General features: G+C 57.8%; 1 protein-coding gene across 9 annotated transcripts in view; it reads left to right on the top strand.

Annotated features, from left to right (window-relative positions):
• NCOR2 (nuclear receptor corepressor 2) overlaps positions 1 to 20,159 on the top strand; it is a 183,484-nt gene that overhangs the window by 92,104 nt on the left and 71,221 nt on the right. For all 9 annotated transcript variants that reach the window (XM_021698590.1, XM_021698586.1, XM_021698587.1 and 6 more), the window contains 3 exons: positions 1,920 to 2,098; positions 5,406 to 5,460; positions 7,770 to 7,868. In XM_021698590.1, the coding sequence (XP_021554265.1) occupies positions 1,920 to 2,098; positions 5,406 to 5,460; positions 7,770 to 7,868 (333 nt within the window). The remainder of the gene's footprint in view (positions 1 to 1,919; positions 2,099 to 5,405; positions 5,461 to 7,769; positions 7,869 to 20,159) is intronic.

The following is a 20,159-nucleotide window of genomic DNA, read 5'->3' as shown; positions in this document are numbered from 1 at the left end:
CACACGGGGCGGGGTGGGCAGCGAACACCTGCATCACCGGAGCACCGCTCCAGCTGCTGATTGTCCCACCACACAGGCCCTACCCCCAGAGGTTCTGATTTAGCCAGTCCGGGGCGGAGCCCAGGACTCTGCATTTTCACCGTTACCCACATAATTTTGATGCAGGTGATTCAGACTGTCTGGCCATGAAAAGAGATCTTCTTTTTAAAAACTTCACATGGGGGGCGCCTGGGTGGCTCAGTCGGTTAAGCAGCTGCCTTCGGCTCAGGTCATGATCCCAGGGTCCTGGGATCGAGCCCCATGTCCGGCTCCCTGCTCAGCGGAGAGCCTGCTTCTCCCTCTCTCTCTGCCTGCCACTCTGCCTACTTGTGCTCTCTATCTCTCTGTCAAATAAATAAATAAAATCTTTAAAAAAAAACAAAAAACAAAAAACTTCACACGGTACGTCCCTATTCTGAACACCATTCGGTCCCCAGAAAGCAGAACTCAGCCCTTGCCCGCGTCACACCTGCGGGTTTGCTCCAGCTCCGGGCCCACTGGGCTGTGGCTGTGTGCCCGTCCCGCAGGGGTGTGGACACCGGTTCAGTTTGCCTTGGAAGCAAGACGGGGACGGGTGGCCTTTTCCCAAGCGTGTCCTGCCTGATGGCCAAGGGCGAGTGGCATCTTAGGTGATTCAGGTTCCCTAGTCCCCAGCCCCCCTGACAGAGGCCCCCCTTCCCCAGGTCCCGGCCACACGAGCACGTAGCCACCGGCCTCCCGAGACTGTTGAGGGGTGGCAGTTGGGTGGGGTGGTGGGAAAAGGGTATTTAGGACAGAGACTTCAGCTGACTGGAGGTTCCCTGGGAGGGTAGGAAGGAGGGGTTGGGCGGGAGGAGAGGTGTCGCCCCCACCCTGCGGGGAGCTTTTGGCAGTCATGGTGCATGCCCAGGAAGACACCCCGAGAGGGCAGGGCAGGGGGTCCTGCCAGGGGAGAGTTCTGCCTGTGACCAGGCCCGTGGTCGGCCGTTGGTGCGCATGTGGGGCAGCCGAGGACAGCGGGAGAGGTGTTGGTGCTGGAGGGCAGTGCCAAGTGCTGGGAGGCTCAGGCCTCCGGTGGCCGGGGCGGGGGGTAGTCCTTTCTGAGCTGGGGCTCAGGGCTGCGTGCTCCTGCTGGGAATCCCAAACGCCGAAGGAGAGGTTGGCTGTGGGAGGCCAGGCAGCGGATCCTTTGAACTAGCTGACCTTGGCCGTGCTGGGCCTTTGCCTGCCTCCTCAGATGGGTAATTAATCGCCAGTAATGGGCTGGCTGCAGAGATTTGGGGAAATGAGCCCAGCTGAGTGGTGGCTCAGAGCCTCTTAATAGCCATCCTGATGCATTATGAGCGAGTGCGCCCGACTCCTGCCGTGCACGGGGCCGGGCAGGCTAGATCCCAAGTGGGCATGCTTGAAGGAGCGGATGCCAGGGCCGGGGAGGATGGTGGGGAGGAAATGGGTCCGCGGTCTCACCGGCCCCTTTCCCTGCCCTGCGTGCCCTCAGAGCCTGGATGACCAGGCCTGTCTCCCGAGCTGGTCTGGCCCAGCTGGCTGAACGTCTTTGCTGTCGTGTTTTACGGCACTTGGATTTCCAAAGGGAAGATGCATTGCCCCCGCCCTCCCTGCAGATAAGGCCACTGCTGCTCTCCGCATTTAATTTACGACCCCGTCCACCATAAACCTGTCTGGGGCTGCCTTTCAATTCTCCCTCCCCCTGGTATTGGGCTTTTAGTATTTTCAACTCATCCTCCTCTTTCTCTGTGGCTCGGCATTTTCCCGCTCTCGCTCGGAACGTCCGCGCCCTTGCCCGGTCCCGCACCGCTGGCAGGAGCCCTCCCCGGCCCGTCCCCAGGCTGCCCTTGGGAGCCCTCTGACCCAGGCCCTCCGCCTTCTCCTCTTCCCTCCAGAACCTGGAGAAGCAGATGCGCCAGCTGGCTGTGATCCCGCCGATGCTGTACGATGCTGACCAGCAGCGCATCAAGTTCATCAACATGAACGGGCTCATGGACGACCCCATGAAGGTGTACAAAGACCGCCAGGTCATGAACATGTGGAGCGAGCAGGAGAAGGAGACCTTCCGGGAGAAGTGAGTCCCGTGATGCCGGGGCACCGGCCACCGCGGCCCTCTCGGGCTTCTCCTGTCCCGGGAAGCCCTTCTTGCTGAGGCGTGGACGGGCTTCCTGGGGCCACCGTGACCAGTGACCACAAGCTGGGTGGCTCACAGCAACAGGAATTTTATCCTCACTCCACTCTGGAGGCCAGAAGTCTAGGTCAAGGTGTGGGCAGTGTTGGTTCCTTCCGGAGGCTCTGAGGGAGCATCCGCCCTGCACCTCTCCCCCAGCCCCTGGGGGCTCCTGGCAACCTTCGTCGTTGCTTGGCTTGTAGATGCTTCGTTCTCTCCCTGCTTCTGTCTTCACGTAGTCTCCCCGTGTGTCTCTCTGGTTTCTTCTTTTTCCATCAAGACCCTAGCTGTACTGAATACAGGGCCCATGCTAGTCCAGTGTGACTGCATCTTAACTAATCACATCCCCAGAGAACCCATTTCCAAATAAGGTCACGTTCGGAGGTTTGGGTGGACATGAACTTTGGGGGGACACTATTCAACCCAGTACAAAGCGTGAGGGCAGCCTTACGTGAAATGGAGCTGTGTGTATCGGAAGAACAAAGCCAGAGGATCTTGGAGGCTGGGCCAGAGGGCAGGGATATGAGGCTGGTGGGTGGCTCCATCCCACACACTGTGTAAATGCTTTTTGGGTTTTGTGTGTCTGTTCCTCTTAGCCCCCATAACGGCATTGCCGGGCCATCCCCATTGCACAGCTGAGGAAACAGAGGCTGAGAGAGGTTAAGACACTTAATGAAGGCCACACAGCTTACAAATGGTGGAGGCAGGATTCAGACTCCCCCGTCGTCAGGGCAGGGCCTCAGCTGCAGTGGAGAGCCTTGTTGGGAAGGGAGATGGAACCAGGGACCAGGGTAGCTTCGGAAAGAAGAGGCAGGAATTGAATGGTAAGAGGTCAGGCTTGGGGCTTCTAAAAGGCAAGCGCCGAAAGACCGGAGTATTTTGGGGAGACGATTGAGGAGCTGCCAATGGATAAAACCCCTGTCCCCTCAACCAAACTGAGAAGTTGTGTACCAGGGACCCGTGCACATGCCAGGCGCAGGCCCCTGTGAGGTGGGAGGGCTTGGGAAGCTGAGGCACGAGCAGTGGCCTCAGGGCTTGGCCAGGAGGGTGCACTGGAAACAGACTGCCTGCTTAGCCGCTGGGCCTCCGCCTCTGCCTCCGGCGAAGGCCCCAGGGCCAGGGGATGAGACCCTGTTCTCTGGCCACTTGCTGTGGGTCCAGAGTGCCTGGCGGGCCTCCGGGACGGGGATGATTCTGGGTCATGGGCAGCATAGGGGTGACCTGGCTGCACAGACACCAGGATGTGGACGTGCAGGGGGACCATCCATGAGGGTCTGGGCAGGAGGGTTGTGTTTTTTGCAAAAGCTTCTGAGTATGGAAATTCTAAAATATCCGTAAAAATAGAGGGGTGTTGTAACGAGGCCTCGAGTGCTTACCAAGAGTGAGCAGTTTTTGGGGACTAGCACTTCAGGGAGCGGGTCCCAGGGGCGTTTGGGGTTGACTCCTTGGAGACAGGAAACCTAGTTCCTTGGGGGCTCATTTCTAGGTCCTCACAGTCACAGGTGTGATTGTTCTGACACGAGTCAAGTCCCGAGTATAAGCCGTGCTATAATTTTAGTGAAGGACCGCAGTCACGGATGCTAAGAATTACCATCGCCTTAGGTATCTAACTTCCCCTTGGTATGTTTGATATTTTTATTTATTTATGCTTTCTTTAAAAAAAAAAAAAGTGTTTCTGGTGTGTTTTCTGTGTTTCAGCCTTTCTGGAGAGTTCATGTTTGCTCTGTTCACCTAATGATTTCATTGTTAATTCAGGAGGTTAGGGGCAGGGCGGGCAGGGCTGATGTCCCCTGAGCCTCAGCTTCGTGCCCCAAGTCTTTCCGGGAGAGCCGTCCTGGTTAAGGCCTCATTTTCCACAGAATTGATGGGGCTCGGGCCTCTGGAAATCATGCGCCAGTGGCATAGAGCCCCACCACTTACTGGCTTTGCACCTCCAGTAGCCACTTTGCCTTTCCGAGCCTCAGTTTCCAGGTCTGTGAAATGGGTATGGCAACAGTGCCTCCCTTGTTTAGCTGCTGAGAGGTGCCCAGTGGGTAGGAAGTTCTCAGTAAGTGTTGTTAGAAGATACAGGTCTAGGTTGGAGGGTGGTGGAAGAGGTGAGCTAGAGGGTTTCCAGGTTTGAAACCCTGTCTCCTGGGATCCCATCTCTCCTTGGGGAAACCCCGAGGAAGGGATCTGGAGGGGGGAGGAAATGTCACTGGGGCAGGGAGAGGGGAGGAAGGCAACTCTGAAAAAAAGGGCATTAGGCTGGCTCCAGCTTTGCAAGCTGCCTGAGGCAGGATCCCAGGCGGGGAAGCCTGCCACTCTGACTCGCGGCTTCCTCCTGGAAGAGAAAAGAGGCCATTCCGGATTCTCCGGTGTCTGGTTGGAGAGAAGGGAGGGGCCCATTGGCCTCCTGCCCAGCCATCTGGAGGGCCGGGCGGAGAGCACCGGGCACTGGCCCAGGCTCCCTTGGGGGGCCCGGGGACCCCGCCTCACCAGCAGCTCCTTTTCTCCCCGGGGGAGGCTGCGGGGCGGTGGAGCGTCCTGGGGACGGTCAGGCTGAGGTTGGGCCCCGGCCAGGGACTCCACCCAGCATCCCTGGGGCCTCCGCGGCCGTGCCCCATATCTCCGCCCCCACTGCCCGCCTGCTCCTATGGCCCTGACATTTCAGCCTTGCCGAGCCTTTCCCAGTAATTCTGCCGGCTTCACAGGAAGCCAGCTGGTGGGGTTCCAGCCCCCCGCACCCCCTCCGCCGTAAGTCCTTTCTTGCCGCCTCCTCGTGGGCACTCAGAGCCTGTGCTCCCACCTCTCCCAGGGAGAGCTGCAGCTCGCCGCCTGACCTGGGGCCTGGCTGTGGGGGCCCGCGTGGGCCGGGTGAGGCCCGGCTTCCCAGACCCGGCCGGAGATAGAAACAAAGGCAGATTTTAAAAGGGGGGGAACCCCACCAAAGAGCTGCATGCAATGTCCTCATTTTTCCTGGAAGCCGCCTCCAGCAGGACAAACAAATATATTTTCAAAGGCGCTAAAACCAGTGACTCACTCCAAGGAACGCCCTCTCTTACCCTCGGCCCGCCCGCCCTTCCCACACCCCCCTGGGCTTAATTGCTCCGAGTGGGGCGGCGCCCGCCTAGCCGGGCCGCGGAGATGGCAGGCGCCCGGGTGCTCGGCGCCCGCCCAGCTGGGAAGCCCCCCGTGGCCGGGCCTCACGCCTGCCTTTCTCCTCCCACAGGTTCATGCAGCACCCCAAGAACTTCGGCCTGATCGCATCATTCCTGGAGAGGAAGGTGAGTCGCTGCCCCCAAGCCCAGCCATCAGCCCGGCCGCCCCGCCAGCCCCGCACCTCTCTGGGGGCCACTCCGGTGGGCGGCTGCTTGCGCTGGGGCAAAGGACCCTCCCACCCTGCCCACAGCTTGCCCCTTGTTCTGTCAGTCCTTCCTTCCTAACCCCCCTCTGTCGGTCCTCATGCTCCTTCCTTTGAGAAGCAGTCGCAGGCCCCGCCCCTGCTGGCCGAGGGGGTGGAGCCTCAGGCTAGGAAAGCCCAGGAGAGCTGTGTGCACCGGCTTCCCTGGAGCCAGCTCCTCAGACGTGGCAGCGAGCGTCCTTGCAGACTGGGCATGGGTTCTGGAAGCCATGCATGCTGTGCCCAGCGTCCCAGTTAAGGCTTTATAGGCAAGAGTGGCATTCTTTCAGGGGGCTGGCCTCTCTAATTGTCACTGGATGCTTTCTGACGCCCTGATGCCAGCCAGGCGTGTGGTCAGTAAGTCCCCATCCCGTTTGGACAAACCTTCATGTAGAACCACCACTTGAACCCTGCCTCGCCTCCAAACCCAGCCCAAGGCACTGCCCCCTTTCGCTCCACCTCCTCCCTGGCAGGTAGACATGAAGTGTCTGGGCACCCTTTGTCGGGCCGGGCAGTGCCTGGAGTGGGGAAGCCAGGCCGGGTCTGGATGAGACCCTGTGTGTTGGCATCAGCACTGGGAACCCCGGTGTTGTAGGATGGAGTAGGAAGGGCTCCAGCCAGGGTTTCCTTCTGGGGCTGCTGTCCTGGGTGTTTTACACCACACTCCCTTGAATCAGGTTTGCCAGAGATGGGGCATCTGCCCAGCTGCTGGAGGCCTCATGCTTTTCAGTTGAGGGAGGGCTGTCTGGGCATGAGCCAGGCGGTTATTTTAAAGTTGAGCAGTTGTCCCTAGCATCTGCCCTTAATGAGCGGATAACCATAGAAGGAGGGAGATGGGGCGACGTAGGGAAACAGAATCTCTCCATGCCTGAAAAACCGGCATGGGGAAGCAAGCCCTATAAATAGCCTTTCTTCTGACTTCATGATGGCTTCGTGCTGGGGGTGTGGACAGTCTGGGAGGCTCTAGGTCAGGGCTCCCCAGGGATGGAGGCAAGGTTTTCAGAAGCTGGTCGTTGAGCAGCATTGCTTGGGAACGGGGAATCAGAATCTCTACCCTGGAGAGTAAACTTTATGGTATAGTTTGGTAAGAGGCTGCTCAGGATAGGACTTAAATAGAGCTTCCAGAAGGGTCTGAAGCAGGGATTGCCAATGGTCCCCCATGCCTTTGGGGACAGGTGTGTTCTGAGTGAGGCTTGGAGCAGGATGGGAGCTCGGTGGGCCAGCCAGCCGGTGCTCGTCTGCAGGGACAGCTGCTGCTTAGGGTCAGCCCATTGTTGTCCAGCATGGAAGGAAGGCGCTCCCCTGAATTGTTCAAGGGGAAGTCAGACACCCACATTGCCCAGTTTACAAATACTGGCATCTGATAAGACGATTTTCTCAACTGCTGTGTGGACCTCGTGTGTGGGCCAGGTTTACGTGGGAAATAGCCTCTGTTCACGTGCATTCTGGAGGTGGCAAAGGCCATGAGGTTTGAGGCCCAGCCTGCCTCTGTACCCAGCAGCTTTGACGAAACAGCCCTCTGAGGCGAGCTGTCACCTGGAGTTGGCCCGTGGCTGCAGGTGGCAGGCACAACCATGTTGCGTCTGGTTGCTTTGAGGATGTCCTCTTACTGCTCCCATTTGGGCAAGGACATGGTGGGATTCCAGGGAGGGCCAGTCGCTAACTTAGCACGTGACACCAGGGTTCACACCCAGACGGGTGTGGAAAAGATCAGGGCAGAGAAAATCATAAATGTTCCAAGAGATGAAGAGTCGCTTGGGGACATTATAGTCCGGCTGGGTCACAAAGCTTGGAAGAGGTTACTCGGGGCCCCAGGTGTTCGGGAAGAAGGAGCTGCGCTGAGAGGAAGGAGAGCCAGGCCCAGGTCGGGGCCGACTTTGAGTTTGCCCAGCTGGGAGCCGGAGGGCCCGGGGAGGGCAGGCGACCACCTCGTTGTTACGGTTAGACAGCAGCAAGGACAGTGGGGCCAGGTAGCACCTCTGTAGGGGTTCCTGAGGGCTCCGTCTTCATGACTGCTCTGTGAAGTCCGTGCTCCGAGCATCCCCATTACTCCGGTGAGAAGGCACGGTGACCTGGCCAGGGGCACCCCGCTCTGTGTGGAGGAGGCAGGATTTGAACCCAGATCTCTGGCTCCTGGCCCCCGGCTCTGACCACCCACACTGGACAGAGCATTTTTCTATTTCTGTCACACAGACTGTGGCTGAGTGTGTCCTCTATTACTACCTGACCAAGAAGAACGAGAACTATAAGAGCCTGGTGAGGAGGAGCTACCGGCGCCGCGGCAAGAGCCAGGTGAGAGGCGGGGCGGGGTGCTGGCTCTTGGGACCAGTCCCCGGCATGCTCCGAGGCCGTTTGCAAGATGGGCGGTGACCATCTGCACGTGTTGTTCTGAAGCAGGCTCCCTCAGCTTGAGCCCCCTCCGTGGTGGCCGAGAGACCCTCTCTGGGGGTGTTCAGGCTACCCCAGCAGCAGAGAGGAGTGCTAGGAGAAAGACCACTTCCATTCTCAGCCTAGAAAATTCTAGAACTCCTGGCTTGGTGAATCATGATCCCTGTGGTGAAAGGGTCACATGCCCAGAGCAAGGACTGGGTTCTCTGCCTCACTTGGACTGGTTAACAAGTTCAACATTTAAAAATATTTGTAGTTTCTTTGTGTTGTTTTTATGCATATTTGTAAACAGAAAATAGCCAGTACATCAACTTGTAGTCTGTCAGTTGTCACTGTTTAGGATGAGATCGAGGGATTATTTACGTTAGAGTAGGGCTTGGCAAGCTATGGCTCTTAGGCCAAGTTGGCCCACCCTTTCTTTTGTGAATAAAGTTTTATTGACACACAGCCATGTCCATTCATTTCCATATTACTGTGGCAGCTTTTCTGTTATAGCAGCAGAGCAGGGTAGTCATGACAAACTGCAAAGCCTAAAACATGTATCGTCTGGTCCTTTCCAGAAAATGCTGACCTCTGAGTTGGAGAAACAAGGAGCTGGTTTTAAACAATGTTTGGCAAATAATGGTAAAGACGGTGGGGGTCTGTAGCACACAGGTGAAAGGGGGCTCCTGGGTGATCGATCAGTGCTTGGGAGACAGAGGGAGGGGATGGGTTCACTTCACTTCCAGGCTGTTGAAAATCAGCTCAGGGCAGGTGCTGGGAGCACGTGACTCCCGGAGGAGGTAGGCTTGCGCTGTTGGAGGAGGGATTTGGGCTGGACGGGCAGACGGCTTGGGGGTACTGCCGTTGGGTGCTGCCTGCAGCTGGTGGAGGTGCATCCTTCCGGGGGCCTTTGGCCTGGGGCGCCCAGGGGAGAGTGTTGCAGGCCAGGAGTGGCGGGACCTGGGATGAGAAGGTCCTGTGGTTTTCTCCCTGACGTTGGCGTCTTCCCTTCCCCAGGCTGGCCAGGGCAGGGTCCTGAGGCATCGCTCTCAGCCATCCCCAGTGGGGTCCTGGTGCCCACCGTGAGGCACTTTGCAGTCGAGTCCCACAGATGGGTTCTTAACCGGCATCCTTCTTCTCCTCTCTTGCCTTCTGGGAATTGTGCTTCTACACTGTGGACCCACTTTCCTGTTGGCTAAGCTACATGTAACTAAGGGAGCAAATTTGTTGAGAGGAGAATAAGTAACCCCTCACTGCACTCAGGCATAAATGGTTGGGACTGAGTGTTGGTTCTCCTTGGCTGGGGCGTTGAAGGGTGGCTGTGTCTGGTTTGTGGATAGGGTTTTCCTTGAGCATTGTGTGGCCATGGTTGACCAGCCTGATTGCCCATCTAACAGATGTGTAAAAGCAAGTCTTACTGGCTTGAAGCTATTTAATTCCAAAGACCCAGCTGTGCTGTTTTGTTTTGTTTTATTTTATTTTATTTATGTATTTTTATTAACATATGATGTATTATTTGTTTCAGGGGTACAGGTCTGTGATTCATCAGTCTTACACAACTCACAGCGCTCACCATAGCACATACCCTCCCCAGTGTCCATCAGCCAGCCACCCCATCCTTCCCACCCCCCAGCTGTGGTGTTTTAGAAATGGAAGTGCAGTCAGGAATTTTCTAGACTGAGAAGCACAAACTCAAATAAATTCCAGGCAGGGAGCATAAATATGCTGAGGCATGAAAGGCAGTAGGGAGTGGTGGGGACTGTGGCAAAATAGAAGGGGAGCTAAAGGCCTTTAGGTTTATTTAAAAACCGTCATCAGAGATCTCTTGAGCACCTACTATGTGCCAGTTCTCCTGCTAGTCTTCCCAGTGTGTGTGCCCTCACTCGCCCCCTTGCTTCTTTGGGGTCACTGTGGGTGGGCTCATGAGGCCCCTCCAGGTGGCTGGGCTGGGGGCTCTGGAGAAGAAAGAGTTCTGACAGATGGGGAGAGCCATGTTTGCATGGAGGGAGATGAGGACTTGTGTGTGTTGAGGTCATTTAGTGAGGGGGGGTATCCCCAGACGAGTCCCGGATGGGAGGGTTGGGGGTGTCAGCGTCCTTCATCTTTGGTCTCGGCTGCCATGCCTTTTATTCTGTGGTGTTAATTCTGTTTATCGGATATTTGTGTGTGGGCACAGGGAGCTCCTCGCTGGTTGTATAGACCAGAGTACATAGGTGGTTCCCAGATAGCATGCCAGCGGTCTGAGAGTCTCCATAGAGTCGGGGCCCTCAAAAATGGACTCCTCAATGGACAAGAACAGAAGTGAGGGTGTCCCCAGCAGAGGGAGCAGCAGGTACAAAGGCACTGGGGTATGAGAGAGCATAGTGCCTTTAGAGTCTTTGGAGCAGGGGTCTTAACAGCTTCCAGGGTGTTAAATGAATGAAGGATTGGAGACAAATCTTCTGCTCATGTTTGATGAGTGACTAGCGTCGTTTCTCTACTCTGTGGAAGACAGAAGTACAAATGTGAGGGTACATGGCAGCTCACACTTGACCTCAGCTTCCGTGAGAGGCAGCAGGGAGTGGTGAGGCCTGTAGCCGGCTTAGCTCGTGACCTGGGTCCACCCCGCTGACGTTTGGCCAAGGGTCCTCGTCCTGCCAGAGCCGATTTTTGAGGATGAGCTGGAAATCTGGATTTATGTGGAATTGCCTGAGTTTTCCATCTTAGGTTGCATGAAAAACAGCAACAAGGCATTGGCTGTATAGGCCAAACAACTCCTGTTTGCCCTTTTTCTTTTTAAATTAAGTTTTTAATTATAATGCCAGTGTAGTTAACATGTTAGTTTCAGGTGTGCAATGGAGTGATTCAGCAATTCGATGCGTTACTCAGTGCTCACCGTGGTAAGTGTGCTCTTAATCGTATTTCCTGTCCATCTGTCCTCGGCCCCCAGCGTAAGACCTCTGGATTCGAGAATGGTAAGGCTTGGGTGGTGGAGGTAAAGAGGGGATTGTGTGTGACTTGGGGGCAGAGGCCAGACCGTGCAAGGCAGGGGCGCTGGGGAGCCCTGGAATATTGTATAGCAGAGGAGAAACATCTGTTTCCTCTTTTTGTCTGCGTCATCTTGGATTAGCCATAGTGTCTGCACTGCTTCTCCGGTGAGGTTTTGCTCTCTGCTCAGGCCGGTGCCTCAGGCTGGGGCTCCCAGGATGGAGAAAGGATGCCTCTGTGTTCTGCCTCTCGCAGAAAGATGGGAGGAAGCAGGGCGGGAGGCCCCTGTCTCCTGGGAGCTGGGACACGGCGTGGTGGCCCTCCCCTCCCTCTCATCAGCCAGGGGTGCTGGTGTGCCAGTGACAGAGATGCACACACACGTCCTGGAAGGGCTTCTGTGCCAGGCAGACCCACCGCCCTCACCACTGCCCACCGCCCTGTTCACAAATATGGAATAAACGGGTCAACCCGAGTGTTGACTCGGGCTGTAAGTCTTTTCTCTGCCCTGTGACAGTGAAATAAATGGCAGACACAGGTCCCTCGGCCCCTCTCATTAATCTGAGATGCAATTACTGGTGGGGCCTGAGCTTCCTTATTTCTGCTTGGTTTTATAAAGGCCGTGATCCTGCTGATACACGTCGCAGTGAGGAGGGCAGGGGTTCCCGCAGCCTGGCACGGGAGGCAAGTCAGGCTTGCCCCACCTTCCTGGGTCCCTTTAGTTTTGGAGGAAGACGTAGGTCGTCTCAGCCAGTATTTGTTGGGGAGACGCTGGGAGGCCAGCGAGACAGGGGAGCCTTGTCAGAATTGCCAGGCACTGGCCTTGCGGCGTGATGGGACAGTGATGCTGCTGGCCATTCACTCAGCCCCAGGACCTGTGCGAGGGGTGGGTGCGTTTTCACTCAGAACTTTATGGAGGGGACGTACTGCCATCATGCCCGCTTTATAGGTGCCGGGAGGTGAGGAACCTGCTCTTAGTGGCATATTCAGGATTCGAACCCAGCACAATCTGCCGTTGGAGCCCAAGGGGAGACCCTGGTGATCCTATTTGCCACCTTTTGGCCATGTGGCTTGTCTTTTGGAAGCTGTCCCTCACTGACCTTGTAGGGCCTGTGTTCTTCGGTCTGTGTAGGCCCTGCTGCATCAGGAAGCAGATGGACCTCGCTGTGGGTGGGACGCGCCCCACTGAGCCCCCATCTGCATCACGCCCCCAGCCCCGTCTGGGTCTCCATCTCCACTCACTGGGAATCTATTCCTGGCCCCACGTGCACCTGGCTTCTGGGAGCCTACAGCTGGAAACTCTTCCCATCTCTTTTAGTTCTCCTCTGCTCTGGGAGACATGGAGGGCTGTCTCCCCTTCTCTGGCTGTCTTGCAGTCTCTCTTCGCTCCCCCAGCCCCATGCATGTCCCCGCCCTCTTCCAGGTGGCCAGTGGCTGCAGAGGCTATGGTGCCTGTCTGTGATTCCTGTGGCTTGGGGCCACACCGTGGCTAAGGTGGGCCATGAGGGGCCTCTCAGCTTCTCAGCCCAACAGGTGCCCCTTGATGGGCCCTCCCCACCAGGTGTCAGATGCCCAGGATTGTGTGCTCATCTGAGGGCATGTATGGAGTGCTTCCTGCATGTCAGGACTAAAAGTTCTGCCTTTGGAGCCAGATCAGACCGTGATCTTTCAGGAAGCTAGAGCAAAGGCATCAGCCGAGCATGGCTGTCTTGACACCTCACAGACTGTCCCGATTAAGAGCCCTGAGGTGGGTGTGAGGGGTGCTTCGAGGTGTTGGTGAGTGGGTTTGATGACCCTTCTCTCGGCTGGGCGGTCCCACCTGCCACCTCGTAGAAGGTGCATTTTCTGAGTTGGCCGGCTCCTAGCCCAGGCCTGGGGACGGGGGATGGCCCTGATGTCTTCGCCCGTGCCCGTCTCCTCACCGATTCCTGCCTCAGTGGGTCCTGGGCTCAAATCCCCGCGTCTGGGGAGGAGGGGACCCCACAGCGCTGGTGGCGGGGAGTTACTCTTCCCAGAACGTAAGGCACACCACCGCCTGCTCCTGCTGCAGTCAGTGTCCCCAGGCTGTCCCCTTCTGGGGTTCCAGGCTGAGTCACGCACCTGAGACAGAGCTGGCGTCCAGCTGAGGGTCTCCCAGCTGCCACCAGGAGGGCTTGTCAGAAGTCAGACTGCTGGGCCGGGCCCCTCCATGGGGCCTGAGAGGCCGCATCTCTAACAGGCCTCCAGCAGTACTGGCTGCTGGTCTGGACCACTCAGAACCTCAGCTTGTGGGAGGTTTCCTGGTGGGGGGGAGTGGGAGGGGCGGGGGAGGGAGCAGGGTGGCAGAAGGGGAAGTTGAGGCATGGTGCAGGCTCACCGGCAGATGGGGGCAGGAGGAGATGACCCCGAAGGGGAGATGAGCGGAAATGGCCCTTCTGAGGTGTCCTGCGCTGGGCAGACAGGGCCAGGTCTCAGTCCACAAGCCATGCATGGACCGCTGGGGGGCGCTTGCGGCAGCGGGGGCAGCAAGCAGCTTCCAGAAGGGACCTGGCCAGTCCCTCCAGGGGACTAACCCTGTGCATTTTACTATTTGTAAACTATGCTTCCCAGTGCTCATGACCTTCTCAAATGCTTAACCACAGCGTGTGAAGCAAGACGTCACTGCGTCTGCTCAGGTGACACCCTGTCCTGTCACACCCTCATCACTCACCCTGTGCAAGCCATTTGTTTACCATGTTGATGGTCACGTTTGAAAGCATGGGTGGTTACAAAAGTGGAATGTAAAACTCCTTGATGAAAAGCAGCAGTCATTGGGTGTCTCTGGGCTTAGACCCTTAGACGGCTGCCCCGAGAGAGGTGAGGTCCACCTGGCATCCACGGCGTGGGTGCTCAGCCCTGGAGGCCAGGCATGTGCGCTGGTCGTTGGGGCACCAGGATCACTTCTGTGTTTAACAGAGGGTGCCATCTACCTTCCAGAAACTTCTCCATATTCTGACGGAGGGAGATGCAGGCCAAGCCATAGACTTTTGGAATGCCAGCCCCTTCATGCCCACCCCCGATGGAGCCCACACACCTAAGCTTTGGCAGGTGGGAGCTGAGTCCCCGGCTCCTGGACCCTGGCCCATGAGACCCACCTCTGGGTGGCAGGCATGCTTGGGGCTGGGCCCAAGCCCGAGCATCCTCTCTATGAGGTGAATCACGGGCTGAGGCAGATGACGGTACAGTGGTTTATAGTTCATGATTCATGGACAGAGGGGCCGAATTATCCTAGCTAATTGCAGAACCAGAGCCCAGGAATGCTGTGGTCAGTAGTCGGCCTAACTATGCAGGCTGTCGGGGACCTGAGAGTGTGAGGCGGATTTGGGCCAGGCAGCAGGGCCCATCCCTGCTGTGGCTGTGACTGAGGGGCCACGGTGGCCCTCCAGGCGATGGGGGGGGGCCGTGCCGTGGAGGGGGCGTGTCCCCGGGGGCGAGTGCTCCCCTGGGCAGCTGGGGCTCAGCCTTCTGGCCTGTCCCTGGGCGTCTGAGGGGGATATGCAGGGACCCCACTTCCCCTCCTGCCCTCTGGCCTGCACGTCCTTGTGCTCTGTGGCTCTTCTCTGTGGTCCAGTCCAGCTCCCACCGCTGACCACTCACTGACCCCAGGCTCCTGTGTTTTCTGGGTTGATCTCCCTCTCTTGCCCTCTTTCCTCCCTCTTTGTGTCCTGTCTCCCTCTTTCCCCACGTGTGAATCTCTGTATCTCTCTTTCCCCCTGTGCCTGCATCCGTGTCCCTCTCCCCTCCCCACACCCACACCTTTCTCCCTCCATCTCTACCTTCCTCCCCCTTTTTCCTCCTCTCCCTGATCCTTCTTCCTGCTCCTCTGAGCTCCTCTTCCAGCTCTTTGCCAAGGGACAGGTGACCTTGTTCCGGTTGCTGAGGCACTCCGGAGGCTCCCGTGCCTGGGGCAGCTCTCACGGGGGACAGCGTGACCTGGAAGGCCGTTCCAGGACAGGCCCAGCCAAGCGCAGTTCACGCGGGGAGGGGCAGCTCCTGTGCAGTCGGGGCTGGCTCCCAGGGCCTGGCTGCCCCTCCTTGGGCTGATGAAATCACTTGAGGTCTCCCCCCAGTGCAGTCTGGCAGGGACGTGGGGCAGGCCAGATATGGCCACACTGACCCCGGATGGGGCTGTGTTTCTCTCGGCCTGCTGGGTAAGCGTGGGTGTGCGTGTCCTGAACATGGCCCGGAGCCCAGATGGGCCTCCAGCCTGGGGGTCTGTCCGACTTTCCTGGGCGGCCCAGGCCTGTAGGAGGTGACACTTCTGCATTGCTGGGGGCAAGCCGGGCTGAGCCAGACTGTCTGGATCTAGGGCTTCAGTGAGCAGATGTCCCTAATTCCTGCCCAGGAGGCAAGAGACCTGTGGGAGGCCCCTCTGGGCCGGTAGCCCCCCAGACATATTCCAGGGACCACTGTTCTCAGGAGGGTGGGTGGTCTCCTTCCCAGGAGAGGCCATACCCCAGGGAGCGAGCAAGCTGGGCTGCCGTTTTGGGAGAAGACAAACATGGCCTTCTCATGGGCCGTGATGTGGGGGCAGGGGGGGACCTGGCTCTCTGCCAGCCCTGTTCGAGGCAGACCACATCAAAGGCATAGAAGGACATGGAAAATGTGAGCCCAGCCCAGAAAATGTGAGTGTGGAGCATTTGGACCCCAGGGGGGTGAGAGGTGGGGGGCTGACAGACCCCACATCCGGGCATCTCAAGCTGGGCTGCTAGGAGTCGGGAAGTAGTTACCAGAAGGGTAGCATTTGTGTGGGTCTGTGCCAGCGTGGGTCAGGCAGGAGGGGCCCCCTTGGGCTTGACCGCTCAAGGGGCATCCTGGGTGGGTGGTGGCCATGTTGGAGACCTTTGTGTCATTACTTCACATTGTCCCCATTCTAGGTGATTCCACAGTGAACACGACAAACGAGGTCCCCAGAGTGGACAGGTCCGTGTGGGAGGTGGGCAGTGCACAAGTAAATTAGCGTGATTATTTGAGGTGGCAGGAAGGGCTGCAGAATGTCGGGAGACAGCTGATGTGAGGGAGGGCAGCTTTTAGGGAGCTGACCTCGAAGGCTTCTCTGAGGAGGTGTCATTTGGGCTCAAACTTGAGGGATAACAAGGAACCAGCCAGGCAGAGTTGGAGGGAGAATCCCAGGCAGTGAGTGCTAAGGCCCTGAGGTAGGAGTGAATGTGGCATCTTCCAGGAGGCAAAGGGGAGTGGCCCCAAAGGAAGTGGGTGAAGTGAGCAGGGCCAGGCAGGGGCTAAATCCCATGGCCTTGGGGCGCCTGGGTGGCTCAGTTGGTTAAGCGACTGCCTTCGGCTCAGGTCATGATCCTGGAGTCACAGGATCGAGTCCCGCATCGGGCTCCCTGCTCGGCAGGGAGTCTGCTTCTCCCTCTGACCCTCCTCCCTCTCATGCTCTCTGTCTCTCATTCTCTCTCTCTCAAATAAATAAATAAAATCTTAAAAAAAAAAAAAAACCCCATGGCCTTGTGGTCTGTCAGACCACCGATTTTGTTCCCAGCTGCAGGACAGGATCTGATCGACAATTTCAAACCAGAGCATTGGCTGCCACAACCACACATCTCCCTGCAGGCAGAACAGACGTCATGGGTGTGTGTGTGTGTTAAACGCTACTCGGGTTTTGTTGGCACATCTGTTTGCAGGGGAGTGCTGGGGAGTGTTTAGCAACCAGCCTTGTGGGGGCGAGGCCCCGATTTGTAGCACCTAACAGTTGCCGTGGTATAAATACTCCCACCGTGCCCGATCTAAGCTACCTACGTGACGTCACCAAAGGTGGAGCTGGGAGGGGGCGTGTCCAGCGCCGTATCCTATTCCACTTCCGCTGTGTGGATGCAGTTGATGTAAATAACCTCAAGAGCATAGATAACGGATTTATGTAGTCAAGTAATTGCGAAGTGATGCATTTTGAGTACTTGTTACCTTTGTTTTTATCATAAGTTCTTTAACCGTAAGGTTATGTAGTTAGTTTTCAGTAATGTCTGTTCAACAACTTTCCTGCAAAATCCTTGAAAGTTGAAGTCTGCTCTCTTGAGCTGATCTGAGCCAGTTCCAGCACACCTCTGTCTGGACTCAGGGGGCATCCCCTGTCTATGTTTCTCCAGGAGGGACAGACGGACTGGATGAGCAGGGTAGGAGGCCGAGGGTCAGGTGGAGGCCACCAGGACCAGAAAACTCTGTTGTGTCTTGCCTCTGACCCCTGACCCCAGTTCTCCCCCCTGCCTTGGGCTCCCGGGCCCCCTCGTCCCCACTGACAAGAGACGGCAGGTGTCATGAGGACAGAACCCCTCTTGGGGTTTGCTCACTGGGGGCGCATGGTCTCTACTCAGTGACGGGCTTGTTGAACGAGCGGCTGAGATGGTGCAGAAGACGTCATCCCCTGTCCCCCCACCCCCCCACCGCTGACGGGAGCCTTCAGCGGCTGTCCACTACCACCAGGGTGCCCGCCGTGTGTCTGAGCGTGGGGTGAAAGGTGGCCAGGCTCGGCAGCCATGTCCAGTATGTCGCGCAGTAGGGACAGTGCTTGTGTTCACATCGCCGTGCCCTTGCCCTGGCAGGTCCTCTCCCTGCAGTGTTCCCTCTCATCCTTGTGAACCGAAAGCCTTTGGGGACTCCACTCAGAGGCCTCCTTCCCTGTCCCCGTGGGGCAGGCAGAACTGCCACCACATCTGCCGCGTGCTGTGCCTTTTGAAGTCTCCTCGGCACTGAGCCTCCTTCTGCCCTGGCAGAGTTCCTTGTCACTGTGAGCTGAGGCGCCAGCTCCGGAAGGCTGGGGACCGCATTTTTGGGGGCGTGGTGTCCCCCTTGTGGGCTCAGAGCACGAGTGTGGGGGGAACGCACAGGTGGTGGCGTGGTTCGGCTTGAACGGGGGGAGCCCGTGCCCTCCCAGCCCCGGGTAGCAGGCACAGCACCTGCCCGTAGGATCTTGCTAGGAAATGCCGTGCAACCTGGGGCGAGCTCCCGGACTTCTCCATGGCCTTGTGTCCTGTTCTATAGAACAGAGGTAGTCCCGGGCCTGTTGGGAGGATTCCGTTAACTCACAGGCAGAACGAGGAGAAGGCTTCGTCTGGATGTGTTTTTATCCGTGCAGTTTTCCGTGCAGCCCTGGCCTGGGGCTCAGCACAGTGCAGGCTCCGTTGCCGCTTGCCCGTCCTGCACTGTGCTCCGGAAGTAGGGGTCCCTCAGGGATCGGAACTGATGGCTCTGGCTAACCATAGATCCGGTCAGGTTTTCTGCAAAGCCATGCTGTGGTTTGGGAGGGACGTTCCCAACTGAGTACTGGGCATGAAGCCCATCGTGAGCCTGACCATTGACGTGTCTGAAAAGCAGAGGTAGCCCCTTCCTCATGAGCTCCACAGTCGTTTGAGATGGAGTTTGGCCTCCGGATCTATCCCTGGGTCCACAGGTGTCACCTGCTACCAGTGGCAAGGGTCCTGGTGTGTTTTGTGAAAGAAGGATCCCTGAAAGCCTCATTCCTCAGTGTGATCCGGGAACTAGCAGCATCAGCCTCCCCAGGAAGCTGCCTAGAAATGCAGAGGCTCAGGCCCACCCCAGACACACGGAATCTGCATTTTCCCACTATCCCCAGCTGATTCGGGCACTGTCTAGATTGAGCAGCGCTAGTCTGGGGCAGGGGTGGGCACATTATGGCTCCTCAGGCCAAATCTGGCCCACTGCCTATTTTGTAAATAAAGCTTTATTGGCACACAGCCATGCCTATTTGTTTACATTTTGGTTGCTTTCAAGTTACGAACCGCGTCGAGTTGAGCAGTTGTGACAGAAACCAGTGGGCCTGTGGCCGTACAGAACTAACCTCTTACAGGAAAAGTTTGTCAGCTCCTTGTCTAAAGCACGAGTTCTCAGGCCTGGTTACCCATCAGAATAACCTGGGGATTTGTGATTGGTGTGGGCGTGGCCCTAGCGTCAGGACTTCCCAGAGCTCCCCAGGTGACCCGTGTGTGCGGCCATCAGGCAGTGGGAACCTTGGCTCTGAATCGCCCGTGAAAGCCAGCAAGTGCGGTTCCACAGCCGTGGATGGCCTGAGATCCAGACGGGGAGCCGTAGTGGGTGTTCGTCCCCCTGTTTGCTGTCCTAGACCATCGAAGGCTTTCGGAGACTGACCTGGCTGCGGGGGCCTGTGAGTTGGGATCCCGTCTCGCCCCGTAAATCTGGAGTGAAGGGAGCCCTCCTAAATCAGCCCGCTGATCTCCTGCATGCAGCAGGAGGCCAGGCAGATGGTCATCATCGCGCCCGACGAGCCTCTGTCCCTGGAAAACGTGTTTCAGGCCAGGATGGGCCTGGGTTCCTCCCTCCGTCCCCTGCACCAGGGCCACGCAGCTCGGCGTGCCGGGACACCTCGCCCAAGGGAGATGGCGGTCAGGTCACAGGGCACCGTGAGCCCACCCGGGCGCTCTGTGCCACGGCTCCACGGCGGTGTTGCTGCGCTGCCCCTCCTCCCCACCCGTGCGCTTAGGGCTTGGGAGAGTGTCCGGGCGGGGGCACGGGTGTCTGGCACCGGGCTTGCACACTGGGCGGGAAGGGACGGGAATAGCGACCAGGCTCTAGTGCTGACGGGGACTCCTGAGCCTCCCCGCGAGGTGGGCACAGGTCGGGGGGATCTGGCTCAGAGCACCAGCTGAGGAGTGAGGGGCCCGCCGGGGCAGGCGGAGATGGCAGGAGAGGAGGCTGGGCGTAGCCGGGGCTGGAATCCTGGCACTGCCATTGACCGGGTTTGTCACTTGACGTCTCTGTGCCTCAGTTTCTTCTTCTGTAAAGTGGGAGAATGAAGGGGTTGGTAAGGGAGGTGATTGCAGTTCATAGAACAGTGCCTGGGGCCTGGCACTTAGAGCGATTTTTGTTATTCGTGCTGTGATGTGGATGATGATTCAGGGGTGGGGGTGGTCACGGGTCAGCCCAGGCTCAGGTGGGGGCTCGAGGAATCTTGAACGGGGGACAGGGTGGGCTAGGTAGGAAGGGGCAGGGACGCCCAAAGACCCCCCCCACACACACACACACCCGAGGCCCCAGATTCTGGTCAGAGACTCTGAGTAGGGCTTTGGGGACCACGGGACCAGGCCATCAGCTCTCCTCCCTCTGAGACCGTGAGGCTTTGCCTCCCTGCAGGATGGGAACATGGGTCACTACGCTTCCTGTCTCAGGTTGGCTAAGGGCATGGAGCAGGGTAGCACTTGCAAGGTGTTTGGTGTGGTGCCAGGGACAGGCCGCCTTTGT

The sequence above is a fragment of the Neomonachus schauinslandi genome, chromosome 14, assembly GCF_002201575.2.
Source record: "Neomonachus schauinslandi chromosome 14, ASM220157v2, whole genome shotgun sequence".
Classification (NCBI taxonomy): Eukaryota; Metazoa; Chordata; class Mammalia; order Carnivora; family Phocidae; genus Neomonachus; species Neomonachus schauinslandi.
Note: the sequence above shows the minus strand (reverse complement) of the source record. Positions and strands in the feature narration are given on the sequence as shown.